Genomic DNA, 18,695 nt, shown 5'->3' on the forward strand with positions numbered 1-18,695 from the left:
TTAAAACAACAGAACAAAAAAACCCCTCATACCCCCCCCCTTACAAATCAAAAAGAGATTACTTTTTAAAAAATGAAGAAAACACAAGGTTTCAGTTAATTCAAAGCAAAAACATGCCCAGCTTAAACATACACTGCCAAAAGTTAACTGTCTGGTCAGTCTTCTGAAGCTAAATACCATGGTGTATCTTAAATTACTTTTAGTGCAGAAGTTTTTCTTTAATATTAGTGCTGGAAAGGCATGGTATATGCCTAAAAGTATTTTTCTGTATAGTTCTTCACAAACATAAATTACGTAAAGAATAAAGCAAAATGTTTAAAAACACTGTAGTGCAGAATAGTAAAGGTCTGGAAACAGGGATGGCAGTTCATGTGCCTTCTGAAACCTCATAAATAAGTTTGTTTCCAGAAACCACAAACATTTAAAAAACAACAACAGCCTCAGTTTTAGACAAGATCTTTTCAAACCAAACAATGATTTAACATTTAACTGCCACTGAAAAATCGTCAGCCTTAAAGAGGAATAGATTTTTAAATCTGAAGATATAATCAATATAATCACTTAGTCTGACCACTGCACAAGAACAGAATGCCATCATTGAATTCCTTCAGTGAATTCATAAATTTCTGCCTTTACCACAGCTCCATCTTCATCAAGAGGTGACACCCTATTTAAGAAAAACTACTGTGGCTGCACATAAACTGGTTCAAAAATCAGTTACCCTCATTTAAAAAAAAAAAAAAAAACACAAAACAAAACCACAAAAAAAACCCACCACAAGCCCAAAACACACACTGTTTATTTCTAGCCTTAATGTGTGTCAGCCTCTATATATTGCCATATTAGCAACGTACATGCTAGTTGACAAGGCCTGCTTCTGAGATGTCTTGTAGGTATTTACAGAAAATTATGAAGTTCACATTTAACCTTCCCATGGATAAACTAAAAAGTCTCTCCATTCAGCACAGCTTGCTACCAAGACCTGCAGTTAATACAGAAAAATCTGTACCTGTTTTTTTCTTAACAGAAGTTTAAGTGTTTATTTTCAGAAGCGAGCTTATCCTAGTAATGATCTCACCAATGCAATACACTTCTATATAACATGATCATCTTATTTAATTTTCACATTTCTTGTACAAGAATCAACTCACTAGCCTGTACTTACTGCATTGGGACCCTACACTACGTAACAGAATACCTAATCCAGGCTAAGTCTAAAATGTAAGAATTCAGCATGTGCTAGAGCACTTGTGAGATCAGGGAAAAAAAACATGAAATAAATCATAAAAACATGCCAATTAAAAGAAGCTTTGCATATAAAAATGCATTTTTATTACAAGAGAAGTCACTGATACAAGAAATGGTGGTGAGGTAGCATACCATTTCACAGAAACTCTTCTGTCTAATTTCTTTATTTGTACAGTCACAAAAATAAGGATTTTATTGTAATTCACATATGTAAGTTATCTTGACAAATTACAAAACCCAAAGGAACCACTTCTGAACCCATTAACAGACTGCATGTCTGGATCTCATACAACAGCAGAGGAATTGCACAGTATCAAGTTATCAGGGCATCAAGTTGGGGGACAAAACAAAAGAATTTTGTTTGCAGTATAAGCAAGTGAGTAATTATCTTCGAGATATTGTCCATTAGCAAAACTATCAATTAACTTCCTCTGTATGTTCTTATACCTTCTTGATAAATTCTAATTAAACCTGACCTGTTCTTTTGACACAAGAACCGACATTTGATCCCCAGCACTAAACATACAACTTCATTGCTTTTAATGTCTTTTTTTTTAATATTATTATTGTTCCACATCTGGAAGCTTTCTCAAATCTTTATCAATCATACAGATGATTTAACAGCCAAGTTCTAAAACAGAGATGAAAACAACGCAAGAAAATGCACGTGAAACTTTTAATATGGTCTTAAACATATTCTCACTGTAACAAGGTCAGTAAATGTTACAGAAAGAGAGGACAAACAGGAAGTTCAGTGGAAAGAGTCTGATACCAAGAACAAATGAAGCAAGACAGAGAAGGTGGGTTAAAAAGCAGAGAACCAGATGAGGGAGAAGCCTGACAAGATGGGAAGGAAGGAGAATTCTCAGCTTGAAGGAAGCACAGGACATTCTGCCTATGGCATTCATAGGTAGCTGAGCAAAAGGCATGTAGTATGCAATGCAGAAGAGGAAGAAGCAGATCTGAAGGTAATTCAAGTTGTATAACGAACAGTAGCAGGAATCAAAACACCAAAAACACATGCAAGAGAGGCATCATATAATTTAAAAGGGAATTCATGATGCAGGAATGGCACAAGTCATTGGAAGAACAATTCTATGTAGAGAAAGATGGGTAGGAAAAAGATGTTTTTTCCATGCAGTACAGGAACAGTCAAACAGCATGTGTCTAAACATGACCAATCGGAAAAAATCCATAACACCAATATTTAAGATGATACAAATGTGCAATAACAACCCATTTTTCACTGCAAGTGAATGGGTACAAGGTCACAGCTCCCAAATGTTCATTTTTCAAATGGCTTTCTATCTCCTTGAAAAACAAGTAATGCAATGAATGCTACCCTGCAGCAAGGCTAGATAATTAAATGTAAATGGGTCCAGAAGTAAGGAGGAAGAAAGAGCTGCATTAATGACCTTGCAGTAAATGCGGCTCATCAGTATGTTCTCTCTGTGTGGATGATTCCTCATCGTGCACACACATCAAGTACACAACGTTAGTATCCACAGACAGCACCAAAAGAGCTACCAGATGCTTTGTAACAGCACTCAGAGTTGAGCAGGGGACAGATGGAATAGAGAGTAGCTCCTTCCTAAGCACAGAACCCCACAGACACATGCTTTGCAGGACTGCCAATGCAATGCAGAAGTTACGGGAGGATGCAAGACTAAGACAAGTAACAATCTGTCTTTTCCAGATTTAGTTCACATGTCCTGAGGTGTGACAGTCAGCTCTTTCCAAAGGAAGATTCTCTGACAGCAAATAATAACTCCCTAAACAAGAAATACAGAGTTGCTCTTTCAGGCATGTTGGTTGGACCACTTAACTCAAATCACAATTCTTGGCCACACAGAGCTTGAGTAGCTTCTCTACAGATTCTCTCAGGAAGACTGAAAAGCCTGCTCATATCTACTGACACTCACTGTTCACTGCATCAGGTGACCCACTTGCATAGTTTACCGGAAGATGCAATCTGAAATGTTGCAGTCTTCCCCAATGCCACAAACACATGCAGCAGTTTCTCCTCCTAGCATAGGAAAGCGAGTAAGCACCCTTTCTTGTTTACATAAAACAGGAGAGTTGTCCAGCAGAGCCTGTTTCTTCTTTCAGTGAAGAAAAGAGCAGCAAATAAAGTGCTTTTAGACCCGGACATAAACTAAGAGCTGCAAACCTGTTAAAGTAATGGTTGAGAATCACCACAAATCCAGGAACATAAACATTCATGCACTGTGAAAAAGATATTATTTCACAAGGTTGTAGTTATCTGCTTGGTTTTCAAAAACAGGGTAGCTACATTAGCACCTGAACTTACGACAACCTTCTGAAACCACCAACACCAAGGGAGTAATTTTTTTTCACTGCTGCTTAGATCAATGTCAATTTTAATGAGTTTCTATTGGGTGACAAATGGTGGTAATGTCTGATGACAGAGGACCTAGTTCAGACACAGAGTAGGTAATAAGTCAGTCTTGCTGGTCTGTCTAAATGAATTAGGCTTCTGTAAAAGTTTCTCCAAATCTCCAAAGGCTTAATGGCATAAAGCATCACTATAAAATTCAGATATGTTCTTACAAGATTTTGCCTGAAAAAATCTAGCTGAAGGAAATTCAGATGCCTCATTCATATTCTGGGGTTAACTCTGTAGTCACACCCTACTTCCCTTTGTTTAGGCTCAAAAGCACTTCCTTCAAGATCAGGCATATCTTTCACAGAGACTGTTGCTAGTTACACCAACTATTGATAAAGATATTTCAGTATTCTGCATGTGTGTAGTACCAGCAAATACAGAAAACTCAAAAGCAAATCTGTTGAGACTGATGTAGAAAACAACAAAGTTCCTGCAAAATAATGATTCATTTAAATTCAACAGGAATCCCTCCCATAGCCATTCAACTGCCCCTGCAATAACATCCTACACTGTGCAGTGCATTGAATAGTTGTCTTCTCTACAAAGTTATTTAGTTCAAGTCTTCAGGGAAGAGACAGTTCTTTTATAATAAAGTCATACAGTTTACAGCTTATCTGCTCAAGTCAATCTCCTGGATGTTAATGCAACAAAAACACAATGCGAAGCACTTAGATTACCTAGGCAGCAGGTCTACTAAAATTCCTCTACAAAAGCAGGTACCTTTGGCATATTTGACAGAGTAGAAAGTTTCTCATCTCTTTTGATCTTGATTAAAAAAGTAGCTTTAAATGCTGGTTCATCAAAGCACGGAAAAGCAGACCTTGCTGCCAGAGGTTCAAACTGAGTTGCTGCGAACCACCTAATGAGAAGAGTACAGAATAGCAAATTAAGAATTATGAAAAAGATACATGTGAGTTTAATTATGACAGAACAGTCATTTTCTCACCAAACCTTATAACAGCTTGTTATTGGAGTAGTTTTCTGAATAGTAGATGACAGGGTTGGTTCAGTCAGAATAAATGTTTCATTAAAAAAATGGTTTTTTAAAACCCCCAAAATTTATTTATTTGAGGACTAACGTGCTTGGCTTTTTTACTTCCTTAACAAAGAAGAATACACGTGAAATAACACAATTACAGAACAATCACCAAAATATATGGCAGCCAGTTTCCAGTAAGAGAGCACAAAAAGGAGATTCAAAAATTAAATTAGTGAGCATGCCCACTAAATGAAAGTTTTGAAACCCCAGCAGCAGATGAAGCTACAAGGAAACTTTTTCATCTAATTGTCATGCCTCCTCCTGCAGATGCTCCCACAGTTCATCTAACTGTATGCCTGCTGCCTTTGCCAGCTAGTAGATGGATTCTGTGTAACTTTATGCACTGCCTTGTCTCTGATCCAACAGCTAGTCATGTCACAAGACAACTTCTCAGAAGTTTACGTTCCTTCTCCAGTATTTTGATGCTAACTAGCTGCAGAAATTATGTGTCTTCCTAGAGAGCATCTGTGATTTATATTCTGCTCCTGCAAGACAAACCTGGGAGCTTAGCAAGAAGTTTGTGATTTAAGTCTTGTATTTACTGGAGCTAAACAGTGGTTCACATTACTTACCAAAAAAAACCCCAAAAACCAACCACCCCAAAAAACTACTGCCAAGCTACCCACAAGTTTGGCGGGGGGGGGGGGGTGGGGGGGGGGGGGTCTTTTTTTCTACACCATACGTCCAACATTTTTGGACATACAACTTCTCTGAGGAGGCATACTGCTGACAATTTATAAGATTAATCTCCATGCCTGCTTTCAACTTCTTATGCTGTTCTTCTCCCTCACTGACAATCTTGGTAAGTTTCTTTTTCTTTCTTTCCTTCACCCCAAAACTTTACAGAAGAAAAACAAGCGATAAAGAACCATTCTGCATAAAAAATATACATAAGGCCCAACTTTTTTTTTTTTTTTAAATTTGCATCTGGTAACAGTAAGTTGTTTTGGCATTTGATAAATTTAATACTTTTGTGGCAACATAAAAAAATCTTCAAAAGATAATAAAACTAAACTAGAAGAAAAGACATTTTCTTGCAAAAGCAGCTTGATAGCTTGAGTTTTATACCAAAAATGCAGTAACAACAGAGGTTGTCAAGGTAGCCTGTATTTGTAAAACCACTGACTTAAAGCATACAGAGACAAGGCCCCTAGAAATAGAAGAGGCAGGCAAGGCAATGGAAATGATATCAGCAAAGAGTTACCTGAAAAGAGTCTACTGAAAAGCATACAAGTTAAAGCATGTGCTACATCCTGTTCCTGAATAGAAGCAGGTAGCATTGGACTGAAGGGGGACAAAAACTTAGCAACTTACTGACAGATCATCTTTTTCCTCTGTGAACACTTACACATTCTCTTTCTACTACAGTAAATATAAGGAGAAAACAAAGCTTCAGCTACATCAGAACAGGAAAAAATATGGAAATTCAAAAAGAGGCTAATCATTCAAGTGATTTTTGCCTTCTACACTTACTGTATTCTTACTCTAACTTATTTCATGGTACTGCATATCTTTAGTGTTTGCAATACGCTACGTAGCTCTATTTCATTTCATCTTGTGGTTATGTTCTTCTGATGCAATTTACACCCTTTGTGATTGTTTATTATCCAATGCATTCTACAACAGCAACAACTTGCGGCATTTTTGTTGTAATAATGGAACTCTGAAACCTATCAGCAGTTTCCCAAGTGGCAACAGATTCTCTCTAATGATCATGCATACACCATAACATTTTAGTATAAGCTCAGGAACAGCCCTTTCATAAGAGACTTATCAGCAGCACTTTACCTGGGGGATCTGAACAGTCATCTACATTTGCACCTCATTAAACACAGCCACCTTCACTGGAGATGCAGGTAAACTAAAAAAGATAAGTAAACCTTTAACCCAAATTTATTTCTTAAAAATTCTCGATGTCTTAAAGAACGCCCCTTACACTGCCTCACATGAGGACCAACAGAAACACATCAGAGTAAAGAAGAGAGAGCTCCTGCTTTCTCAGTTGCTGACCAACTCAAGAACCAACTTAAAGTTCCACAGTTCATCTGAATGTAGCAGATTTTGCATGTATTTGAAAATAATGGCTGCAGCTAACTTATTTCCTTGTACACTTTAGCACTATGTCATAGACCCACTAGGATCTAGATAAAGGGAGTTTTAAAGGCAAACTGTGAGTAAACTTTAGAAAAATAAACAACTTTGCATTTAAATGTCTGTTGTTAATGCTTAGAGAGAGGCTTGCTGAATCCGAAACAAAATATCCTGGGTTTTTGTTTAGAGAACAGAGTAGAAATACATCTTTCTTATGTTATGCAGCTTCCTAACAGCCTATGAAATCATGTTTACACTGAGTATCTTGTTTTGTTCATTTTTTTTAAACATGAGCTGTCATTGAGGGACTTAAATAATTTAAACTTCAGCAGCATATAGTCATCATATCTCACTGCAGAGAGAAAAATTATGACCAAGTTTGGCACACTTCTTTTATTCTTAAAGGACTCTCACTGCAAAAGTTTGCAACAGTTCAATGAAGGGTCTTGTTTTAAGCAACTGAAAATAAATACAATCACAGCATGACCATCTTCCCATGGAATAATTTCAAGTTTATATTGTCAATTTGTAAAAGATTGGGCTGGTGGTGCTAACTGCAAGATCTGCCTTCCCCTTTAAGAAAACAAAATCTACTTATCAATATTTTAGGAATTTCCATACAAACTCTCTGTTGTTGCCAAGATTTGTAACAGTGATAATATTGACTTTTCTTGCTTTTTTCTTTACATCCCATTTAACCTTTTTTTTTTTTTTTAAGCTTTAGATCTTAGCACAAGCTGGTAAGTATTTTATGTCTTTGCTCTACTTAGCAGTTGTTTTGTGGGCCCTTCAAAACTACTTTCCTGTCAGCTGGTCCTGGACTGGCCCATACTGTTTTTCCATCTTTCGTTTATTGCACTGCTCTGTTTCTAGAAAACCTGCATGGACAATTACATGCCAACAAAGACATGAACGCTTTTAAGTACGTGATCAGTGTTAAGGCCTGTTTGAAGTGGGTAGTGGTGGCTGGCGATTTCATTTATCTTCTTCATAAAAAGCACTGATTCATGCTTTTTGAAAATGAGTGTGATGTTTCCGTTTTCTCCAGTCACTGGGGAGTTCACCTGAATGCCATGAATTTTCAAATACTATTGAGAGTGGCTTGACAACTACATCTGCCAGTTCCATTAGGACTGTTGGATGCATCTCATTGGGTCTCATGGACTTATGTATGTTCAGATGCCTCAGATGGTCTCAAACCTGATCTTCTCCTACAATGGTGGGAGTTTGTTGCCCCAGTCCCTGCCTTGAGACTCAGGGACTTGACAGATGTGGGAAGAATTTCCAGAGAGAAACTAAAAATTAAACAAACAGAAAGCCATGCCATAGCTACCTACAACCACTATACTACACTACATTTAAGTGACAGAGATGCTGTCCTGACTTAATGAACTCATCCATGAAAGACATTTTTCAGGTAGATTAATCAGGAGATTAAAGATCGATTTTGCTCAATAGGAATCAGTTGTAAGAAACACCCAATAGAAAAAGCAAGCCTTGTTATTTCTGTTATCAAAGCACAATCTAGAAGTGACAGAAAAGAGAAGCTGCATTTGTGGGCATACCTTTGCTTAGAATTCTCATCCTTGTAAGAAATTTTGTAAAAGCCATAATAGGTGTCTGATAAATTAGATGAATATTCTATGTTGACAGTGTAATTCTGTCCTACAAGAAGAGCCTCAGGAGCCATGACTGCAATCTGGTCATGCAATGGATATTCCAGGAATTCAACTGGCTTTGCTTGATGCCCTCCTGCTGAAGTAATGGTTGCCTTGGTGATATTAAGCCCTGAGCTGTGAAGTACAATCTTCCAAGTTACGTGGATGATGTTAACAACTATCTTTACAGAGCCTGTAAATTTCAGAGTAGTTAGGTTAGGCTGCAAGACAAGATCATAATGCAGTGGTACAACATCAGGAGGAAGTCTGATTTTTGCCCATGGAAATAGTTTTCCATTGGTTGCCAAAGGGTATATTAGTTCCATTGTATGATTTTTTTTATGACAGCCTTCTTTGGAAAAGGTACATTTGGGAAGAAGATAAATCGCCATTATTAATGAAACTGCAATCACAAGAACAACTGTGCAAACCACCATGGTCCTCGTAGAGGGCACCGAACATGACCCATTTGGATTTTGTCTATAGGCAGACATATTATTCCGGAGACCTGAGCTTCTGTTCATGAAGGACATCCCCAGCAGTTTTGCTGATGACTCATAATCCTCTTCATCATCGTCTATTTCATGCTCTCCAAGGCCACGCACCAATAGTCGGGAGCTCCTTGGTTCATATTCCACTTCATCTGGCTCCAGGGGATGTAAACAAGGCTCTTTGGCCAAGTCAACCACATCGGGCTCTTCTTCAAACATACTGTTTTCAATCATATTCCTGGGTAACTGAATTCGGTCTGAAAAAGAAAAGACTATATGTTACATGATAAACAAAAGGCATGATTATAACACCTCGAAGACAGTTTACTGAATTACAGAATAGGAAACACTTTTACAGCACATACAATCAAGAGCTCTTCAATTTTCTCTCTCAGGTTTGTTTCCAGAAAACATTTCTGTGCTTTTCTGCCTACTGTAATTTTTCATTCAGTATCTTCAGAAGGATGCTTCCGTTGCGCATACTCAATCACATATATTGCACCGTAACTGGGGATCAGCTATATCCTTGCATAGCACTCACAGTTCATTGATGTCAGTGTCTTGACTACCTTTCCTCTACCTCAGTAAACTATTAGTATTCAACTAAATTAGTTAAAATGGAATATTCTTTATGTTGCAGGGTAAAGCACAGGCAGCCAATACAGTTCTAGAGGTGTTTCTGAATATGCTAGTTACTGAGTTCTTTAATAGGATAGAAAATCTGCCAATGTGCTGGCAGCTACACAAATAAAATAGACATTTGACATTTTTAAACTTCATTTTTCACACACAGTTCAAAAAAGATAAAAAATATTTCTCACATAAAAGTGACAGTATAAAAATTATAGTTCCAATTGACATCTTCTTTTAAGATCTAGCTCATAGAACCCTTGAAACAATCCATGCAGGTAAATAGTTAAAACAGTGCCAATCAGACTGTCTCCACAGAATTGGTCCTTAATAAATAACAGATCACTGAACATAAAAGAAGAATTGAAATTCATACCAAATTTTAAAAGCATCAGATACTCTCATATTCTACATGCAGTTATATCTTAATCAAACTTCTGGGCATGTCTATAACTGTTTATGTAAAAGGCTACCTTTCAGCTAAATTGCTCAGTGGAAAGTGGAAAAAATTAAAAACAGTGTTGGAAAAAAGAATATACAGGGAATGGGATATGGACACCCAAAAGTAGCTAACTTAGGAGCAAGGCACTTTTTTTTCATACTGTATTTAATCCAAATCACTATGAGTAACATAGAAAGGATGTTGATTGGCTTTTGTTAGGACACCACAGAATTGTCTAGAGAACAAAACACCTCAAATGGAAAAGCCATTTATATGGAGATTTCTCTCTCCAAAAGCCCAAGAAATCCCATTATCAACTTTTTAGGGCCTTGAAATTACAGTTAATTTGAATTAGTCCCCTGTCACAGGTTCTAAGGGACTAGAGAAAACTTCTGTCCAACTGCAAGGCTTCAGAAATAAAACTATTCTCTTTCAGACATGAAGGTCTACTGCTAACTAAACAATAACCAAAATCACACCTCTATCTTCCACATTCTATGTTTTCAGAATAAGATAAATTTTCCTTTGGATTTAAACATAATGAAAAGTAGGTTGACTTTTATTAATTTCTGACAAGAATATGCATTTTGCCAATCTATATCCAGCCTAGAATATCAGTGTTCCTATAATACTTTATTGATTTTATCTATATTGCTAAGCTGCCATCCAATAATTGACGATAATATTATACAGAAATGAATTACATGAACAACTTCAGGAATATAACTATATATAGCTCCTTCATAGGAGTTAAAAATGTTGAAACGGACTAATGGAAGATACTGGCGGAGTAAAGATTCATGGTTTGGTAGTAGCCTTTTTTTTCCTTTTTTTTTTTTTTAAAGTCAAGTTTCTATATAGCTGAAATTCTCAAAGGTGAAAATAAAACATCTTAAAGAAAAGATGGCAAGAATCTTTTCAAACCAGATATACCAAACCCCTCAACATTTACTCTAAAATGCATCAAGACTTCCTGTTTCAAGGCCACAAACTCAGAAAACTATAGTGTCAGTAGCCATAACACTGAAAAGGTTGGAGCAAGAAGTTATTCTAGCCCATGTTCTACCGTGCTTTTCGCTTTGTGTGGTATCTGTGTATTAAACCTCTAATGGTACTTGCCTGCCGCTTACTTCAGAGTTAGACTGACAGACTACTCGGATACCTTCAAAACAAATAATAGCTTCATAAATCAGCACCTTGCACCTCTTAACAAAAAACTACTGCATTAACTTTTAAAAAATCAACCTTGAACATTTCTCTGCAAAGGCCTTAAAATAAGAAAAAATAAAATAAAAAATTCTATCTCACAGAAGTCAGTATGAAGAAGGTGCACTGGTTAATCTGGACAAGTAATATAGAGATGGATGAAAGGAGGTAGTTTGCTGAAATTTGGATCTACCTGCTCACCCTTTGTCCTATTGTAAACATGCTGCTCTGACTAGGAATAGGATCATAGGGTCACAGGATACCTGAGTGACTTCAGGAGGTCATCTACTCCAACCTCCAGGCAAAAGCAGTTTCTAAAAGTTATGTCCTTATGGCATTTCCCAGTACAGTGCTCATGCTCCAGCCTTCAGGCTGTGGTTGCAGTTCAGTGGTCCAGCACTATGGTCTCTACATTGGAGCATGGGCACTCACGTATCGAATTGGAGACCTCACAGAGTAAAGAAAGTGGGTAGAAAGCTAAGTTACAAATGAAAACACATAGACAAACTAGCAGAGGAAAAAAAGAGGAAAGACAGTATTGTGCAACGGAAGCTCTTTTACAATTCCTCTACCCAAGAATAGTTTATCAAAAATTCACTAAACTACTTCTAGCAGAGATTCTTGTTGATTACTCCCTCAGCTGGTTGCTCTTCAAATCTGCTGGCTAGCTTCAATCAAAATTGAAAAGACTCAAGACCAAATTTCTTCAAGTCCCAATGCAATCCCACCCCAAAACAACCAGCTGCTCATGGAAGACACCCAAATCAGTATCTGCTATGTAGAAAAGGCAGGTATTAAGACTCACATCTTAACCACTCCAAAAGGTAGCAGCCAATCAGTACACAGCTCCAACCTCAGCCATGGCATGTGCTGCTGCATGGCCAGCAAAAGAGGTAGAAGACAGGGGAGGCACTGCAGAGGGAAGGAGGAGAAAGATAAAGAGCATAAATCTGGCAGAAAGTAGGCTTCATCAGCTCTGCTGCTCATAGAACAGTTTACTTTCTGAAGAGCTTATTCTCTAACAAGTTTCTTCTAAAGCCAACTACCTTAATATTTTCAAAGTTGCATGCAGGCACTAATTACTCTTTTAGTCAAAAAGAATTATACAAAAATTCTCAAAGTGCAACTAAGAAAAGCTAAAACAAAAGTTAGTTTCAAGGCAATTCACAGTCTTAATACCTAAGCGACATTCACTTCTAGGAAAACAACAGTTAAAACTAATTTCTATGCAAGTATTTGCAAAAATTGGAAGCAATCAATTTTTCAAGCAACCAACAAGTCTTGGTTGTTCTGTAATGCTGAAATTCTGTAAGATCAGAATTTTACTGAAGAACTAGTGCATCACCAGACCACTATTCTCCACTGGAAAGCACATAGAAAAAGTATCAAAAGGTTACTGGAGTTATTTATGCTGACATATGCATTCACAGAAGCATAGAAGTCAGGCTACTTTTTTGGAGAGGAACAGTGGCAAGTATGTTAAAAGCTTTTACACTTAGATAAACCCTGGATTGTTTGCTTCCTGCTGGTTCACTGGAATTTGTGAGTCATCAATCATGTGAATTGAACTCAAATGACCTTCCACTTTTAACTCATGAGCCGCTACAGTATGAGCTAAAAAGTCCATAGGAAGGACAAACCCGGTATTTTTAAACTGAAGCAAGCCATGAGGAATAAGCAGCAGCCTGAGGAACATGATTGCAACCATCACATTTCACTGTCATCTTTCACACCAAGTAAGGCCAAGTGGCAAATATTCCCCTTGTAAAATATACTAAAAGCATATTAATTCAGATATTAAAGCAGATTAATTCAGATTCCAAATATGGCACCAGGAAAATTAGCATAACTGCAAGACTGGGGAACTTTAACGTGTAAAGAAGCTGCATGGTTCCAGTGAACTACCACTGCCATGCCAAAGACTGCAGGTGCACCAGAAGCCTTTGTGGTCACACTAGTGCACAATTAAGGAAGTACTGACCTGAGCTGCTAAAATGCACTACAAAAATTATCTGTCATCAGGCATGTCAATTTAAATCTAAATCTTTCTAAACATAAGCTTAGTGTGAGAGTGAACAAGGACATAAAAAAAAAGTCATGGGTCTGAGTCTTGTTACTCGCTAATTAGCACTAATGAAATGACACGAAAATGTTACTGATTTGTTATTGATTTGTTATTAGATAGAATTAATCATATTTAATTTTAATAGGAATATGGAATTATAAGAAATATTTGAGCAAGATTATATTTTATATATTTAACCAACAACTAACAGCTCCTGTGAAATCCCCTGTACAGCCCGGTACCAAGGACGGAGGAATTGGTTAAAATCATTTAGTAGGAACATTTAGAACTTAGATAACAGATGTCAGAATTTTAAATTAATAGGAACTTAGGAACTTAAGAAAATGCATTATGTCTAACTATAAGAGTTTGAGTATTGTCTGAAATCAGTTAACCACGGAAGCTTTGGCAAAGATTTACCTCGATCTAATTAATGAGAATTCCAATCAGTAGAGTTAAGCGAGATCAACCAATGATTGTTTTAGTATAAGAATTTTGATAAGGTGATGTGACTGAGGGCCAATCACTAGAAATATTAGATTTAAGAATTAACATTGAATGTATTTTATGTAAATCTAGTATATGATGGCAAAAGGCATACTGCGCAGAATCATATGAAAGGTCAACTATCGGACAAAGTGAGGAAGACTATGGAAGACCACCAAAGGGCTTCTGAAGACCACCGGAGACCTTCACTGCGCCTGCGTAAAGGACATTTACATATGATAATAACTTTTCAGAAATCTAATGAATATGTATAACAATTCTTGGAAATCTAATGAATATGTATGAATAAGTTTGATATAAGGTATATGATTTTAGTGTTCAGGTGTGCGTGGTTTGTGAGAAGACTCACCCGCGCACCCGGCCGTCAATAAAGAAGTGTCTGCTTATCTACACTAAATTGGTGTTGATAAGTTCCTTATTCCGAGTTTTTCGGTAACAAAAAGCTTAAAGCTTAAGCTAAAAGCTTAAACACACCCAAGTAAAAGAGATTTTACACAATTTTTCCACAAATCTGTAAACTCAAATTTAGAGATTTTCAACATCTTCCTCAATATGTGATCTATTATCACACCTAGCAGAGAACAATGGGAATACTCACAGTTTAGAAACAATCCTGAGAAGAGATTTGAGGTTAAAAACTAAATGTGATAGACTAATCCAGAAAGCCAATCCTCCTAATACTGCAAAGCTGCAGAAAGGCAGACATTTTCTCAAACTCAATGGTTTTGAAAAAGTTTCTTTAGAGCTGCCTCCTGCAATGCAGATGCCCAAAAACCTATTGAAATGTATCTCCTCATTACAGTAATCAGGGGACCATAACAAGCCCAGTCCGTTGTTTTCTGTAAAGAGGACAGAATATTTAGACATTAAATCCAAATTCAGTTTACAATAGGGCAAGCCAACATTACAATAGGCTTGCTGTGTGTACTGCATCCTTTGCTAATGAGAACAGCATAGTCAAATCTAGGTGGTAAAAAGTGGCATGACTTAAGAACACAAAGGTGAGTAATTAATCAGACCAAGCTGAACAGAAGGTAGTCCCTTATCTTTTTCCTACAACACATACATCTTTTGCTCCTATACCCTTTCATAAATCAGTCTTTTAACTTACAAAGCAACTTTACTAAAATAATTAAGTTCAGTATGATATAGAGAACAAACGCTGTCAATAAAGAATACCTACTTAATAGTTAATCAAACTATTGAGTTAATTTCTTTGAATCACTTGAAAGGAGACCACCTTCAAAGTTACTTGTGAAGCAGAATTTGCTTCCATCTCTGCTGAATCAGAGAACTAAACAGTAGGAATGCACTACTGACCAGAGCCAGTGGAACTATGCAGTCCAGTTCTTCAGTTCTTGCTCTCACAGACAATCAAAACAACTGATAGTCAATCCAGACACCCTTTACATGCAATGCTCTTCTCAAAAAAAAAAAAAAAAAACAACCAAAAAAAAAAAAACCTCATCAGAAATATGAACCTGAAGCCAACTCCTACAAACTCCTTTACCTTACTGTCCTGGTTTCACCTGGGATAGAGTTAACTGTCTTCCTAGTAGCTGGTACAGTGCTGTGTTTTGAGTTCTGTATGTGAAGAATGTTGATAACACTGATGTTTTCAGTTGTTGCTCAGTAGTGTTTAGACTAGAGTCAAGGATTTTTCAGCTTCTCATGCCCAGCCAGGGCACCTGACCCAAACTGGCCAACGGTGTATTCCATACCATGTGACGTCCCATCTAGTTTAGGAACTGGGAAGGGGGGGGCAGGGAATTGCGGCTTGGGGACTGGCTGGGTGTCGGTCGGCGGGTGGTGAGCAATTGCCCTGTGCATCATTTGTACATTTCAATCCTTTTATTACTACTGTTGTCATTTTATTAGTGTTATCATTATCATTATTAGTTTTTTCTTTTCTGTTCTATTAAACCGTTCTTATCTCAACCCAGGAGTTTTACTTCTTTTCCCGATTTTCTCCCCCATCCCACTGGATGGGGGGGGAGTGAGTGAGCGGCTGCGTGGTGCTTAGTTGCTGGCTGGGGTTAAACCACGACACTTACCTTAGCACTACCTTCTGTCTATTTCACTGATTACTCACTACATCAAGGAAAAAGTCTTCAGTATTTAAAAAACAACAACAACAAAAAAAAAAAACAGTGCAGTGGAAATTACATACTTATTCAGTAATGCAAAATACATTCTTGGGAAGTTTCTGTAGTTGATTTGCTAGCAATATTCCATGCTCAGCATGAAATTATTCCCAGAACTGCTGGTTTCCTACTACTTCCTAGTAACCATCCTTCAAGGATTAGATTTGTCATTTATATCAAACTCTTGATTGCTGTGGTTTAGTGTCTTATCTTTTCTTAATTAATTGTATACATTAGGATAGTCAAAATCACTACACAGTGGTTGCTGCAGATTGCTTTATAAATAACAAAAACAAAAAGTAGAAATTGGGAAAAAAAAGCATGGCAATTTTATATATTTAACAGAAAATGGTAATAAAAGCAGTTGGACAGACCTGTGCTAACGAACAGTTACAAGAAGTGCTGTATGATTCCATCTGAGACGTACCTATATTTGAAAGAACATTATTTTAAATTCTTCATTCACAGTTTGCTGATAGGCTTTTCTGGGCAGTGCTGGGTGAGCAGCATTCTATACATCTGTGTCGCAGTGTCCAAGAGTATAAAATTTTGGAAAAAAATTCTGACCTGTTTAAAAAAAAGTTATTTCACATGGTTTATAGACTCTCTAATCTATTTAGGAATGTGATAATTCCTTTAAAGACATTTGCTCTTATTTTAACTACATTTAGAAAAATAAATTTCTTCAAGGGAACCCTTGGCCTCAAGGTTTAGTATGTCCTGTAGGTTAGGCTGCAGAGGAAGTAGATCCCTTCAGTGACAGCTGTAGAGTCAGAAGCGGCATTTTAAGGTTTGAGCAAAAGTTAACCAAACACAAAAGGCTTAGCTAAACAGCTCTTGAAGTTGTAGAATAAGTATTATAAAATTGTCTCTACTCAAGTGTCCACACTCTGATTTCTGAAATTGCTGGTACAGACAACAGAAAAATAAAAATCAAAGCCTGTGATTAGCAACAGCTGTGTTATGTCACCAGCCCTGTTAAAGACACAGAACTCTCTCCTGTAAAATAGAGGTTTAAAAAAAAGAAATAAGGGTGTTACTGGATAGTTCAGCAATTATCTTTTCCGAGATTAATTACTTTAAATCTCAGCACTCCAAGTGAGAACAGCATCACATTTACACATACTCCTCTATACAGCAGGTATTTTTAATGCCCTCAAAATTCTTCTGAAACAATAATGCAGTGTCTTGTGTTCATTGATCCTTTTTCCCTGTCCCATAGTGCCATTTTTTTTACTTTCATGGTATGTGAATTCCAAATAAGGCAGACCAACAAAAATACTCAGAAGACTATTTGTTACTGACTTTTCCATTTTTCAGCTTTTGTGGCTGTCCAGCTTAAAACTTGCATGAAAATACCCAGGGCTTGTTCATAAAGATTTCTGCATTTATCAGTTCAAATACATCAAATACAGGAAAAGAGTGGGTTATTCAAAAAAAAAGAAAGAAACGAGCAAACTGAAGTGTGAAATAACTGTGTTGCTGAAAAACAAAAGCCAAAGTTTGGAGGCTTGACAAGCAACTTTGACATTTGCATGCCAATACCTAGCTCTTAGAGCGCCTGAGTTACTGTATGGGCTTAGGGTGAAAACATACAAACAAGTGTAACTTAAAGTTCAGTTATTGTCACAAAAATTTTTCTGGAAAAACTATGATTATCAGTAAGCATTTTCTCTTCATAGGAATTACAACAAAGAGTTACTTTGGTTTGAGTTACTACCTCATCAACCACTACCTCAAAATCACTATGGTATATTCAAGATGAAGGAACTCAAGTCAGTATATAGATTTAATACTTTCTTTCCAGTTGTTCTTTCCAGGAATTAAATTATTTGGTTAAATCTGGTTTGGGGTATTCCTTTTCCTTCTAACCTACCAACAGGTAAATTAGTCTAAATCTAAGGGAATTTAAATAATGGGGACAAATCTAGAGCCAAAATGCTACGTTAAGTTATTTCATTGTATGACAGTTTACATACAAGATAAAGAATTTCCAGTTTTATATCAAATTTCAATTGCACATCCTAGGAAAAAAAAAAAAACAACAGAAAACCAAACCAACAGTTAAGTAAGAAAGAAATTTTCCAAGTTACTTAGTTACTGAAGACTGAGAGGTGTAGTGAAGTTGGAGGTGATGACACCTGGAAATAATGAATTCTCCATTTTTCAGTGAGGGACAGAAATAAATACAATATCTTCTGAACAGAAGACTGTGTTTAATAATTTTCTAATGATACGATTATTAAATACAGATAGATTTTTCTATAAATAAAACATACTTTGATATTAAGTAAATATAATACTAAATGAAATTAATTACAATAAGCTCTCATGCTAGAATAAGTCACAAAAGTTAGAAAGTTTTAAAACAAAATCTCAGTTTAAACACAGATTTATACTTCAATTTTCCCTCTACTGGTGTGTTAGATAATGAAAACTATCAAAATACAAGATATTGGAAGCATGTCCTCCTAACTACCAGGATCTGGCAGGGGTGACAAAGATGACAAGCAGGTTGATTCTTCTGAATCACTTCCATGATGTAGAGCTGCAAACTGCACAGCACTCTGTCTTCAGAGGATACAGTGTAATAAACCCTCCTACCTGCACAAAGGCAGTGTCTGGGCACAGCTCATGGGCAACAATGGACTTGCAGAGAAGTATACTCTGGCTTCAGCTGAGCTTCATAAATCCTGCTAGCTTCATAATTCAACACGAAAGTGTTAGCAATCTGCTACACCACTTAGACACATCCAAGTCTATGGGG

The 18,695-nt window shown here is 36.8% G+C and overlaps 1 protein-coding gene across 2 annotated transcripts in view; it reads right to left on the reverse strand.

Moving 5' to 3' along the window:
* Positions 1-18,695, reverse strand: part of LNPEP (leucyl/cystinyl aminopeptidase) — a 71,546-nt gene that overhangs the window by 29,183 nt on the left and 23,668 nt on the right. For both annotated transcript variants that reach the window (XM_010565453.1, XM_010565452.1), the window contains exons 2-3: positions 8,351-9,191; positions 4,376-4,514 (exon numbers count right to left, since the gene is read on the reverse strand). In XM_010565453.1, the coding sequence (XP_010563755.1) occupies positions 4,376-4,514; positions 8,351-9,191 (980 nt within the window). The remainder of the gene's footprint in view (positions 1-4,375; positions 4,515-8,350; positions 9,192-18,695) is intronic.

This window comes from Haliaeetus leucocephalus, unplaced genomic scaffold (assembly GCF_000737465.1).
Source record: "Haliaeetus leucocephalus isolate CR32 unplaced genomic scaffold, Haliaeetus_leucocephalus-4.0 Scaffold192, whole genome shotgun sequence".
Taxonomy (NCBI): Eukaryota; Metazoa; Chordata; class Aves; order Accipitriformes; family Accipitridae; genus Haliaeetus; species Haliaeetus leucocephalus.